Source organism: Equus quagga, chromosome 2 (genome assembly GCF_021613505.1).
Source record: "Equus quagga isolate Etosha38 chromosome 2, UCLA_HA_Equagga_1.0, whole genome shotgun sequence".
NCBI lineage: Eukaryota > Metazoa > Chordata > Mammalia > Perissodactyla > Equidae > Equus > Equus quagga.
In genome coordinates, this window is record NC_060268.1 from 39,102,910 (window position 1) to 39,115,816 (window position 12,907).

Consider the following 12,907-nt stretch of genomic DNA (forward strand, 5'->3'; position numbering starts at 1 on the left):
ACGACAGTCCCCCTGGATCCACTCACACATTGGAAGGGCCAAGCTGTCCCAGGTCAGAGCCTCAGGCGAGGCCCACAGGGCCTTCTGTCACCTGATTCCTCCATCGTCATCCAACCCAATCTTCCCAGCTCCCCTAAACTTCTGCGTGTGCCGGACCAGCCTCCTCATTGTCCTCACCGAGACTCTTCTCCACCCCTTGCTTTTGAGGCCCCTCTTGTTTAGATGTTCCTTCTCCTTCCTTCCATCTCTTCCAAGCCCACCCCCTCTTCCAGGGCCAAGGCCTTCTTCGCCTCATGCAGAATTCCCTGGCACCTTGACATCTCACTGCTCTCCCATCCTCTGGATTTCCAATTGAATACTTACAACCGTCTTCTATTGATTTGTGTACAAACACCGTGTTAGAGCTGGAGGGGCCTTGGATCCTTGTCCAAACACCTCATTGCTTAGACGAAGAAGGGTCAATGGCACAATGTGTGTGAACAAGTTTTGTAAACTCTAGGCACTCAAACAGGAGGTAACAACCTAGAGATAGAGGCCTTGCTCAAGCCCCCGCTGCCAGAAAGTGGCAGAGGTGGGTCTCTAAACTCAAGCCTTTTTGCAGTGTCATAATTTGGGCATTGGGTCCACCAGGCCCCAGGACATGGGGACTCCTGGGACATCCCACGGCCAGGGCCCCCTGTCATCCTCAGACTCTCCAGGGTATTAGGCTCATCTCTCCAGCTATATAGGCTCCATGAGGGCAGCAATCCCATCTCACAGGGCTTCTACATCACCCTCCTCTTTCCACCCACAGCTCCTGGCAGAGAGCTAAACACAGATGTTAAATAGATGCTGGCTGATCCAGAGGTCACTGTCTAGAATATTTGTGTCTTCAGTTATGGGCTTTTTGGGGCTGTTTTTACTCCTCGGCTCTGGCTGGGACCCCTGTCTCCTGACTGCCCTGTTATTCACTTGGGCTGGTGTTGACCCAAACCTAACGCATCACTGCTATGCCCCACATGCTCAGCCCTCTGACCAGCCAGCCAGACATCCAGATGTGCCCAGGCTCTTCCTCCTCATGTCCAAATTTGTTTTCCTTCTGGAGCTAGAGGTTCTCATTAGTGCATGCACGTGCCTGGTAACACACACACACACACACACACACATACACACCACCCAAGGGGAAGGAGCCCTCACCACCACATGGAAGCGAGCCAGGAGGTGTGCCTGCTCCAGCTGGGCCCTGTGCTGCTCCATGTGTAGCTTCAAGGCCTCCCAGGCCTGCACCAGAGCCTGCTGCCTCTGCTGTACCACGTGGGCCTGAGGCCCTGGACCCCGCTTCTGCATGGTGCCTCCAATCTCCAGCAGTCCCTGCAGCTGGGGTCAGGGTGGGACATAGGGAGAGAAGGGTCATGTCCTCCTAGACACTGAGGGGCCTGCCCGTCACACAGACCCGTCCTTGGGCCATGTCCTACCATGCACAATGGGCCCCACTGGAGGCCCTGAGCAAGTATGGAAAATCTAGAAGAATAGATGGGCAGGCCTGAGGGGGCCTGAGAGGCCTGAGGGGGAGAGGCAGCCAGACCTGGGCTCACCTGCCGCTCAGTGCCTAGGAGTTCACGCTCCAGCCCCTCGTGTCTCCTCAGCTGGGCCTCCAGCCCACGCAGGTCTTGGGCCACGTCCCTGGGGAGGCTTGCGGCTTTTTCCTGAGGAGAGGAGATGGCCATGGGGATCAGGAATGGAGCGGGGGGGGGGGGGGGGTTGGTGCTGAGCCTGGGTGGATCCACTTCTAGAAAGAACCCCCTCCCTCTCCCCTGGCTCACACCTGGACCCAGGTGAGGGCTTCCCACAGATCTCTGTGAACTTTGAGGGCAATCTCAGCATCTCGGAGCAGGCGGCCTCGGGCCTGGGTCAGCTCCCACAGCTCCAACCAGGCGGCCCTGTTCCCAGATGGGCAGGAGACCAGCAGCAGATCAGCCATTGACCCAGTGCCTCATTCCACCCCCTCGCTAGGCCGGGTCAGCCCTCTCCTCTCAGGGCTGCTTCCAGAGCTCAGCCCTGCTGCAAACCCTCCTCCCTGGAGCCTGTCTCTTCAGCTTTCCTAGGAGCCGAGTCCTGCGCTGCTGCCACGCTCAGCACTGAGCCAATTCCTGTGCTTTGTGATATATCCAGTATGTCCCAGTCTCGACACGTCAACCAGACTATAAACGGTCGAGGGCAGTGGCCCCTCTTCTCTCCGTGCCTCCTGTACTCGGCCCACTCTCCCTGAGCTCCTGAGGCTTCTGCCAGCCGGCTCCATGCTAGGGGTTATGGACAAGTCACGACCTTGCCTCACAGCTCACAGGCTTGGGGCAGATTCAAACCAGCCGGGTGGACAGCAGGGGGGCTTCCCACAGCTCCTCCTCCAAGTCCTGGAAGCCTGTGGTTTGGAAGAGTGCCCCTGGAGGTCTGGGCGGGGCTCTCGGACCTGCACCCCCAGCCTCGACTCCCTTCACAGGCCACGGCCACCTGTGGCGGCCTCAGCCTCTCCAGAACCAGCGCCTCTCCAGATTCGGCATGGGCAGGCAGAGCCAGTGTGGCCCTGGGAGCATGCCGCCCTCTCCTTGCACTCCAGGACCTGCCTGCCCAGCACGCTCCCCCAATCCCACGCCCCTGGCCTGCTCTGCTGGGCACTCACTGCAGATCCTGCTGCCTCTGGCAGGCCTTGGGGCCAGCGCTGTGTCCATGCTCCAGTAGGCTGTCTGCCAGCTGCTGGCAGGTTGCCACTCGCTGGCCACCCAGCTCCACTTGGCACTGAAACTTTGCAAACTTAGTGCAGAGGTGCTGAGGAGAAGAGGGGAGGAGGTGACAGGGTGGCACTCAGCTGATAAGACAGCAAGCAGCTTGGGAAACGAAGGACCTCAGTGACCATCTGGGCACCCTGGGGGCTGGGCAGCCGCAGAGCCTGCCCACTCTACTCAGAAGGCCTGTCTTCGGCCAGGGCTCTTGGCTCCCACAGCCCCCTTCTCCACACAGCCCAGCCTGGCTGGGCCCCCGCGCCCCAGGGCTCTGCCTCAGGCGTTCCTCCTTGCCCCAGCCCTCTCCTCACCAGGACCTGCTCGTGGTCCTCTCCGAGGCTCTCTCCTCTGGCTGTCTGCTTCTGGCTAGCCAGCCAGCTCTGCAGCTCCTCAGCCTCCCTCAGGAACTCGTGCAGCTTCAGGGTCCCCTCCAGCTCCCGATCCCTGTGAGGACAGCCCACAGTTCCCCACAAGTTAGCTGCCCAGCCCCCTGGGGAGGGCTGGCCCAGCCTAAGGGGGTGACCTGATGGTCTCTGCCCAAGCCTGCAGCTCTGGATTCAGGGAGAAGTAGACTCAGGAAGCCAGTAGGGCAGGTGAGGGTGTGGATGTGGGAAGACTCAGAGAGCTAGGAGCTGGGGGTCCGCGTTCCTGCCCAGTGGGTCCTCACTGAGGAATTTATGGAGAGAGGTGAGCAACACCCAGCAAGGCCTCATCTGACACACCTCTGTCGGCCTGGGGTCATGGGTTCCTTCCAACTCAAGGTCATGGTATGGGAACAGTCAACCGTGGCTAGGCCCCCCGTACCCAGAGTGGGTACAATGACCCTCACCGTGAGACTGACAACTCTTGCAGCACCTGCAGCTGCTCCCAGAGCCTCCTCTGCACCTCACGCAGCTGCTCAGAGGCCACAGGGCCAGTGAGGGTCTGGGCTCGTTGGTCAAGCTTCTCCATGGAGCTCCAACAAAGAACTAGTTCCTGCTGCAGAGTCTGCCAGCACAGGGACCCATGCATGCCAGGCTCAGACTGGGTGACTCATTCATCTACCCATCCATCCACCCACTCACTTGTCTCTCCACTCACCCATCCGTCTACCCCCTTCCACTCATCTACGCATCCATCCACTCACCCATCCATCCACCCATCTATTCACCCATTGATCCACCCATCCATCTATCTGCCAACCCATCTGTCCACCCACACATCCATCATCCACCTACCCAATACTGATAGAGTTCTCACTGTTTCACAAAAGTGAAGACATGGTCTGTGTCCTCAGAGGGCTCACTATTTAGTAGGGAGGGGTGAATACTGGGTAATCTGGGCCAAGGAAGGGAGGGCAGAGAAGGCACTGAACTGAACCCTAACACCAAAGTATATGAGATGGGCAGAGTTAAGCAAGCTGCCCAGGATGCCTGGAACACTGAAGCCCCATGAGGCCACGGCTACAGGCACACTCCATAGGAATGGCTCACTAAAGTCCTCAGTCACAGGACCCTGGAATATGGGCCACCAGGGCTACCTGGGAAAACATGCCCAGACAAGAGGACATTTCAGTGACAGCAGGAACTAGGATTGCTGTGGTCCCAGCTTTGGAGCTGGTGTGGTCCCCAGGGTCTGATTCCAGGAAGGAGGGGGTGTTACAGGCCTCTCTCCCTTTAATCAGGGGATGTTTGTGTGTGTGGAGGGGTCAGACTTCAGGAAGGGCATTTGGTTAACTCAAAGGATGATATTCAAAGTATGGGAGGAAGAACCCCCAAGAGAGAAGAAAGTGCAAGTGGGAGGAGGGCAAGCGAGAAGAGAAGACAAATCCCAAGGCCACAGGGGTGTAGACTACTAAAGAGAGTAAACAAGGGGGATGCCTTCTTCCAAGGGCTGCCTCGGAAGAACGGGAGCCCTAGGGATGAGGAGCGGCCCTGCAGGATGGGGTGGGTGGCGGGGAAGGGGCTTGCCATGTCTTCAGGAAGAAAGAGCAGGGCTTCATGCCTCCAAGAAGTAGGATGTGCCCTTTGGGTGTGTGACAGACCTTTTCCTCATGGCCCATCATTACCCAAGTTCAGACTGATGAGGGATGCTCAGGACATGGTACCTGATGCTTCTTAATGAGCCTGAGAGTGGCTGCCTCGTCTCCACCATAGTCCTGACTGCTCACCAGTGGCCACTTCTCCTCCACCCAGTCCTCCAGCTCTGACGCATCCAGAAAATACTGCCAAGAATGGTGCCGACTCAGCTCGATGATCTCAGATGGGACCCTCCATCACCCCTTGGGGACATCATGCTAGGTTCTCCAGCAGCCAGCACAAAGATGTTTCTGTGCCCACATGGGGACTAGCCAGCATCTGTCCAGCTTTTGCCATTTCCCCTGACCCTGTGCTCTCTGCATCCTACCTGCTGGAGAGTGACAGCCTGTTGCAGGCACCGAGCCCGTGCCTCACATGCATGCTCCAGCTCTATCCAGTGGTCTTCCACCTCCTGGCACTGCTTTATGATGTCCCGGGTTTGGGGGTGCCCTGAGGCTGCCAGGCTCCGTCCGGAATCCAGTAGCCGTTGCATCTGACCCTGGTGGGCTTTCACTTCTGCTTGGAGCTCCTGCCACAGAACAGCAGGAGGGGCTGCTGCCTCCAAGATTCCCTTAGCCATGGGGTGCCAGGAACAGAGCCATGGATGCGGCTCTGGGCTCCAGGCATGGCAAAACTCGCAGGCAGAGAATAGCTGGGGCAGAGACTTGGAAATCAGGACACCCCGAGCAGCAGCAGAGGAATTCTAAGGTATGCGAATGGGACATCAGGGATCCTGGGAGAAAAAGGGGGCCGTTACCTCGTGTTTGTGGCAAAGGCTCTGGGTACCATGTAAGCACTTGGTGGAGCCGGTGGAGCTGGCACTGGGCATGTGCTCAGCCACCCACGTGAGCTCCATGCTGCTCAGTTGGTAGAACTGGTACAGCTCAACTGAGGCCTGCAGCTGCCATTGCCGGGCGGCCAGACGTCCCTGCAGGGACTCGAACCTGGGCGGAGGCAGAAGGGATGGGAGAGGTTGGGAATAAGCAAGGTCAAACCCTCAGTCCTTTCCTTGACCCTGTGAAAGATGACACAAGTGGTATCATATTAAAACAGAGCCAGAGCCGCCATTTCAGAGCATGTCTTGTTTTCTTTATCTTCCAAAGTGGACCAAACCACCAACATTCCAGGAAGCCAGTAAAGACAAAAATATCCTGTCTGTAAGGACTGATGAAACTGGACTTTGCTGATGACCGAATGTAGACCAGTCAATGAAGTACGAGTCTAGCTTTTTGCCTGATGAGCGATTCTCAAGTCAATCTATGAAGTACAAACCCAGCCTACCCCATCTGGCACCAATGAACTCGTCTTTAACACAACTCACCTCATCCTTCCTTTTCCCATAAAAACCCTGAGCCCCTCTTCTATAATCAGGACACTATTTGGGTTTCTTCCTGAATCTGTGCTCCCTGAATTGCAATTCCTTGATCCCAAGTAAAGGTTTTGCCTCTTAAAAGGGTTTCTGTTTCTGTAGATTGACAGCCCAGTCAGGGGCCCATGAGGAACAAGGTGGGGCACGGGGAAGCCTCATCTGACAACGGGGAGGCAGCTGGAGAGGGTGCAGGGCCCAACCTCCCACCCAGACGACCCTCCTGACTTCAGAACATGGGGCGCTTAGGATGCCTAGCTGGGGGTCTCTGACCTGCCCACCCTGGGAACAACTCTACTCAAAAGGGCAGGAGGTTTGGATGACCTCAGGTCCTGTAGGTGCCACCCTGCTGGGCTCACTGGGTGAAACTGCCCTCATGTTCACATTAGGGGTGACACACAGTGCAGTGAAGATGGAACAAGCAGGCAAGTACCTTTGGAGGTACTTTTGGGTCTCCTCCACGATGGTCTGGGAATTGACCATGCTGAGGGCCTGGGAGACGAGGGCGGCCATCTTCCCGGCCAGTGCCTGGCTCTCACCCTCCAGCTGGTGGTGCTGTTTCTGCAGCCTCCGGCTGGAGCTCAGGTCCTGCCCTGTTTCTGCGCCCTGCAGGGCCCCCTCTAGCTGCTCCATCTTCTCCTTGGCATCCTGGGGAGGGTTGCAGGGCGCTGCATTAGGCTCTCCATGTATAGGCCAGCAAGTGGCCCTTCCTGGGCTCTAAGGCTGCAGTGCTGGTAGCAGACCAGATTCACCAGGGACCTATTGGGGACATCTGTCCCCGCCACTGCCCACCCCCCCACCAGAGGTGCCCAAACCTTCCCCCAGAGCCCCATGAATATCCTGTCCCCTTCTTCCTCCCTGGGGGACTCAAGTTGTGCTGCTCATACATTGAGCACCCAGGAGACAATCTTGTATTGGCCTATTGGTGAGTAAAGCCAGGCTCAACTTGTCACAGGCCAGAGGCCTCCAGAGGCTGCAGGTCTTCCCAGGGCTGCTCCAGAGTCAGCAGGACACCAGATTCCTCCCTCCCCTTCCCATCCTGCCTGTTCCCAGCCCAGCCCAGCCTCAGTCTCCCTCCTGTGCCCTGCCCCGCCTCTTTGGCCGACCTGCAGCAGCCCCCGGAGCTGGTCCTGCTGCCTAGCCTGCCGGAGCTGGTCCCCACGCTCTGCCATCTTGAGGTTCAACTCTTCCCACTTGCTACTCAGGCCCTGAAGCCTGGCCTGCACGTCCTCCTGGGCACTGAGCCTGCTGCTCAACAGCTCTCTCCCGGCCTGCAGTGGAGACAAAGGCCGGGGAGTTTTGTTGAGCTGCTGGTATCATGAACGGCCGCAGCAGGCTGGACCCATGTGGCAGAGGTGAGGGGTGGCTGGCTACAAGCTGCATTCCACAGGCTGCAAGGGCTCAAGCAGTTCATGTAGCCCCAAATCTGTGGGCAGAGGTGAGAGGCTTTCCCCTGACACCCGCAAGTAGGACAGGGCGAGTGGGCATCAGGCTGCCAGGGGAATGGTGACGTTCAGGTGGACGAAGCAGGCTCCGGAGCTGGCCCGAGAGGTGAGGGGACGGGTGCCTGGCTGAGTGAAGGAGGTTGCGTGGTGAAAGAGGAAGCTGGACGATCCTCATTCCATGGTAACTGAGGCTGAGGCTTCCTTCAGTGAGTATGTTCCATGAAAACCTGCTGCACGGCTGGGCTGGGCATTTGAAGATGAGTAGGCCCTGTACCCGCTGCCTAGCGCCCCCACCTGCCGCAGGCCCTCCAGGTGCCCACGGGCGGCCAGCAGCTCGCGCTCAGCTGCTTCGTGCTGCTTGAGTTTCCGCAGGACGCTGCCGGGCTCTCGGGAGGGCTCGGGAGGGCTCTCGGCCACCGCCAGCCCCTTCTCCTCCATCCACAGCATCAGCTCCGCCACATCCTGCTTCCATTCCTGCCCGAGAACCGGGAGAGAGTGGGTCTCAGACCGGGAGTGAGGGCTGGTGCGAGGACCTCTGGAGAGAGGGGTCTCATGGACCCCCGTGGGGAGGAGCGGGACCCAGAGCCAGTCCTAGGGTGCAAGAGAGGTGGGGCTGGGGTTACCGCTCCCAAGTGAGGACAGGGAAATGGAAATCGAGGGGACTGTCGCCCTCACAGGAGGAGGCCTGGGGACTCAGGGCCTGGGCCCCATGGTAGAGGAGCGCCTGGTCAGTCCCCCTACTCTGCCCACATCAGATCATGTCTGGCCATGTCTCCAAACAGGCTGAAGCTCTGGGAGGCCTGTGGACCGGTCCAGCTCTGAGCCCCTGTGGGGCTGAGCAAATATCTGACAGAGCCAGGGCCTGTACCTGGTGCCTACCGTGCATGCGAGAGCCCAGAGTGTGGCCAGAAATGATGGGGAAGGGGAAGAGCTGGATGAGGGAGGGCAAGCGGGTTATTCAAGACTTTGGGCCCAGCCCTGCCTCTGAGCAGTGCAGCCTCAGCCTCAGTTTCCCTCATCTGGAAAAATCAGAGCCCCAAGGCCTGTGTCACAGGAGGTGCTGTGAGGGTCAGGGACTTAATACGTGGGAAAGTGCTTGGTAAACTGTAAAGTGCTCTGCATAGTGCACAGTCGTTCGCGCAGCAGTGGACTCAGGCGCTCCTCTCGGAAAGCCTCAGGCACCTGGGCCTGCCCCTCACCTGGAGCTGGAGGGAAGCCTGCAGCTGCTGCCTCCTCTGCTCACTCCTCTCCTGGATCCTGGTCCATTGTGCCTGGATGCCCTGCAGCTGCTCTCTGACCCTGGAGGGCAGGTGGAGGCGGGGAGGGTGTGGGAGGGCTCCACTCTGCCCCAGGGCCACCCCAAAGGTTGGGCCCATCCACCCCCAGGCTGCACCCTTTGGCCCCCTACTCCCCATCCACTCTCCCAGCCTCAGGGCAACAGGCTGTGCAGGCTGAGAAGGAAAGCAGGGCAGGTGCTGCCTGGACAGGCCCAGGCTCACTTGTGTGCAGCAGCATGTTGGCTCTGAGCCAGCTTCTCGCCACGTGCCTGTAGAGCCTCTGCCCGAGGGCTGAGGGCGCCCAGGAGCCGCCCAAACTCCTGGTGCCGCTGCAGCAGGCTCTGAGCCTCCGCCACATCCTCCTAGGGGTGCAGAGAGCAGGGTCACGCTGGGAGGATGGCGGTCAGCACCATCTCACCCACTGCTGGCCCAGAGGCCTCCTGCCCAGCCTGGCTTCCAAGCTCTCTCCAGTGATGGGGACGCAGCACCCCAGCTGCACATCCCTGGCTCCATACCCCAAGGCTGTCCAGCTGCAGGAAGGCCTCGTGGTTGGCACAGGTGGCGGTGAAACCATCCACTTCTCGACTGAACCTCTGCAGCTCCAGCCCCTCCTGCAGCCGCTGCTGTCTCTGCTCCCAGGCGGCCTTCAGCCCCCGGCCTTGCTGGCCCAGAAGCCTCAGAGCGCTGGCCACCTCATGGGAGTCCGGGGAGTCCAAGGCTGCCATGGGCTGGCCCTGAGCCTCCAGCTGCTGCAGCCTGACCAGGACGACAGGCAGAGGGTCAAAGCCTGGCCACTCCTCTCCCTGACCTTCCTCCTCTCTCGCTTCCATGGTTATTCCTTTTGGAGCTCTGGTGGAAGGGTAACTGAGGCTGGTTAGCCTCATTGGTTCACTCGTCCCACGGGACAGCTGTGCCCTGGCCCACTGGAGAGGCACTGAAGGTAATGGGCCCAGCACAGGAGTCAGGACTCAGTGGTTCCACGCTCCCTGCCATGTCACACCTGTGCTACAGTTGGCCATTCTAATGGCCGATGCCCAGATAAGTAGACAAGCTGAGACAGCACCACACAGAAAAATCGCTCACATGGCGTACATGCCTGAGGGCAGGACCACAGCAAGCCCACATGGAGCCTTGAGCAATTAGAAAAGGCACCCGCCCCTCTCAGCCTGGCGCAGCCCCCAGGCACACAGCTTGGGAACAGGTGACACCTTTGAGTGAATTAGGAAGAGGCTCCACTTCCTCTGAGCTGACGCAGCCCTGAACCGGATAGGAGAGTCCGGTGAGCTGAGGATGGAATGGATTCAGTGCCTGCTTGGCCACCTGTCAGGTCCTCTCGGGTGGGGCACAACCTGAGGACTGTACTCAGTGACCCCGCCCGCCGGACAAACCTGCACCGTCATCCCTGCAGGAGGGGAGGCATCGCCATACTGAGGAGGTGGGTGTCTTAGTCCCATGGGGGGTCCTCAGCCATTTGACTCCAGGGGCTAGTGGGGTCTGCATTACCCAGAATGGCCAGGGAGGCTAGGCTGCCCTGACTGAAAGCAACCCACTAGGGTCACCTGGATGGGGTACGGCCAGGCCTGGACTGGATAGAACCTTCCAGGAAGCTCAGACTCTGCCCTGGGTCCCTCTCTAAAGTATGCACTTTGCCTGACTAGTCCCCGGTTACATCCCCTCCTTGAAAATCTCAAGCACCATGCCAGACACCAGCCTGGGCCCCTCCCCTGGATGACATACTGCTTCCTGCCTCCCTCCCTCGGGTGGCCCATCCCCAGAGGCCTCGGCCATCCCGAAGCACGCCCTGTCCACCCTCCTGTCCTGACCTCTCCTGCTGCAGGTGTATCTCCTCCAGCAGGTCTTGGTGCTCCGTCAGCAGCCGCTGGGCTGAGGCCATGTCCCCCATCTCCTCCTCACTGCGCAGCTGAGCCTGGACACTCTCTGCCCACAGCAGCAGCCGCTGGCTCTCTTGCAGGAAGCTCTGCCTGGCCCGCACCCCGGCTTGGGTGCTGGCCAGCTGGGCCACTTGTTGCTGCGCTCGTTCCAGCAGCCCCTGCAGCATCTCCACCTGTTCTTGCAGGAACTGGCTCTCTGCAGGGCCTGACTCCTTGACTCTGGTGGATGGGGCCCACCGCCCAGTCAGTGCCCTGCCCTGGGCTTGGTGCCCAGGCCTGTGCTCCCCAGGGGAAGTGGTGGCTACTCGGAACTCCCACTTCACCCTTGACGTAGGGGCAGCAAACCCGTGTGGCTCTCCCTTTCCCCACGAGCATGTTCTCAAGCTGTTCCCCCATCTTTGTCCCTACCCTTCAAACAACACATCCTGCCCATCCTCCCCATCCCCGCTTCTGTCCCCTTTCTCATTCCATAACCCTGCTCAGGCCTTCCCTGCCCCCCAGGGCACAGTCACCCGGCCAAACCCAGGCCGTACTTTATGGCCACCCTTTGCAGGGAGTGGATGCTCTTCTCTAGCGCTGGCATCTTCTGCTGGGCCAGGTGTAGGATGCGGTGGCTGTCTTCTGAGCGCCCCAGCTCCAGGGCTTCCAGCTGGAGTATCACGTTTTGCAGCTGGACCTGTGTGGCTCCACACTCCTGCAGGAAACTGCGCACGTCTGCGGTGCGCGCCAGCTGCATTTCTTTTTCTTTCTTCAGGGCCTCCAGCTGCCCCCACCTGGGCAGAGGGAATAGGGTTGTCTCCATCACAGGGACACCCTTCTGTCCATCCTAGGGCCTTGGCCAGAGGCTCACATGACAGAAGCAGCCAGGCAGGCTGTCCCCATACCTGTTACTTGCTGTCTCCGACATGTTCAGTCTTTCCTCCTGGCATCTCAGGAGGCAGCTGAGCAGGCCCTCGGGCCCAGGCACCCAGCCTACGTCCATTACCCCGCACTCCCTCCTCGTTCTCACCTCTGGCTCAGTTCCTCCTGCTGTCGCTGGATTCGGGGGGAGTCTCCAGGACATCTCTGCTTCAGCTGCTCAGCAGAGCTGCTGACCTCAGCCCAGCGGCCCCTTCCCACAGCCAGGGCAGAGAGGAAGTTCTGGGGAAAGGAGGACCCAGGGCTTGAGGCGGCTTTTTCTCCTCCCACACTCCCCTCAAGACTGTGAATGACCTCTGACACGCTCTGTTACAGAGATGTTCAAGCTGCACCCCTCTGGAAGGACAGGGATCTGCATCCTTACAGGGCTGGGAGGACCCTTTAAAAATTCAAGGCCAGGCATTCAAATTGGAAAGTAAAAAGTAAAACTGAGACTATTTGCAGATGACACAACATAGAAAACCCTAAAAACTCCATCAAACAACTGTGAGAACGAATAAATGAATTCAGTAAAGTCATAGGATACAAACATCAATATACAAAAATCTGTTGTATTTCTATACACTAATAATGAACTATCACAAAGAGAAATTAAGAAAACAATCCCATTTACAATTTCATCAAAAATAATAAAATACCTAGGAATAAATTTAACCAAGGAGGTAAAAGGCCTGTACGCTGTAAACTACAAGACATTGATGAAAGAAACTGAAGAAAACACAAATAAATGGAAAGATATTCCATGTTCATGAATTGGAAGAATTAATATTGTTAAAATGTCCATACTACCCAAAGCAATCTACAGATTCAATGCAATCTCTATGAAAATTCCAATGACATTTTCTCACAGAAATAGAACAAATAATCCTAAAATTTGTATAGAACCACAAAAGACCCTGAATAACCAAAGCAATCCTGAGAAAGAAGAACAAAGCTGGAGGCATCACGTTTCCTGATCTCAAACTATAACACAAAGCTATAGCAATAAAACAGTATGGTATTGGCATAAAAACAGACACATAGATCGATGGAACAGAATAGAGAGCCCAGAAATAAATCCATGCTTAATATGGTCAATTAATTTACAACAAAAGAGTCAAGAATATACAATGGAGAAAGGACAGTCTCTTTAATAAATGGTGTTGGGAAAACTGGACAGCCATGTGCAAAAGAATGGAACTGAGCCATTATCTTAC

The 12,907-nt window shown here is 57.7% G+C and overlaps 1 protein-coding gene across 1 annotated transcript in view; it reads right to left on the reverse strand.

Moving 5' to 3' along the window:
• Nucleotides 1-12,907, reverse strand: part of SPTBN5 (spectrin beta, non-erythrocytic 5) — a 55,438-nt gene that overhangs the window by 20,633 nt on the left and 21,898 nt on the right. The window contains 18 exon segments of the mRNA XM_046652742.1: nt 1,177-1,356; nt 1,575-1,685; nt 1,805-1,919; nt 2,657-2,802; nt 3,068-3,200; nt 3,586-3,743; nt 4,843-4,959; nt 5,142-5,342; nt 5,571-5,757; nt 6,613-6,827; nt 7,286-7,450; nt 7,919-8,098; nt 8,824-8,923; nt 9,124-9,263; nt 9,417-9,657; nt 10,725-11,012; nt 11,327-11,566; nt 11,803-11,933. Of these exon segments, the coding sequence (XP_046508698.1) occupies nt 1,177-1,356; nt 1,575-1,685; nt 1,805-1,919; nt 2,657-2,802; nt 3,068-3,200; nt 3,586-3,743; nt 4,843-4,959; nt 5,142-5,342; nt 5,571-5,757; nt 6,613-6,827; nt 7,286-7,450; nt 7,919-8,098; nt 8,824-8,923; nt 9,124-9,263; nt 9,417-9,657; nt 10,725-11,012; nt 11,327-11,566; nt 11,803-11,933 (3,048 nt within the window).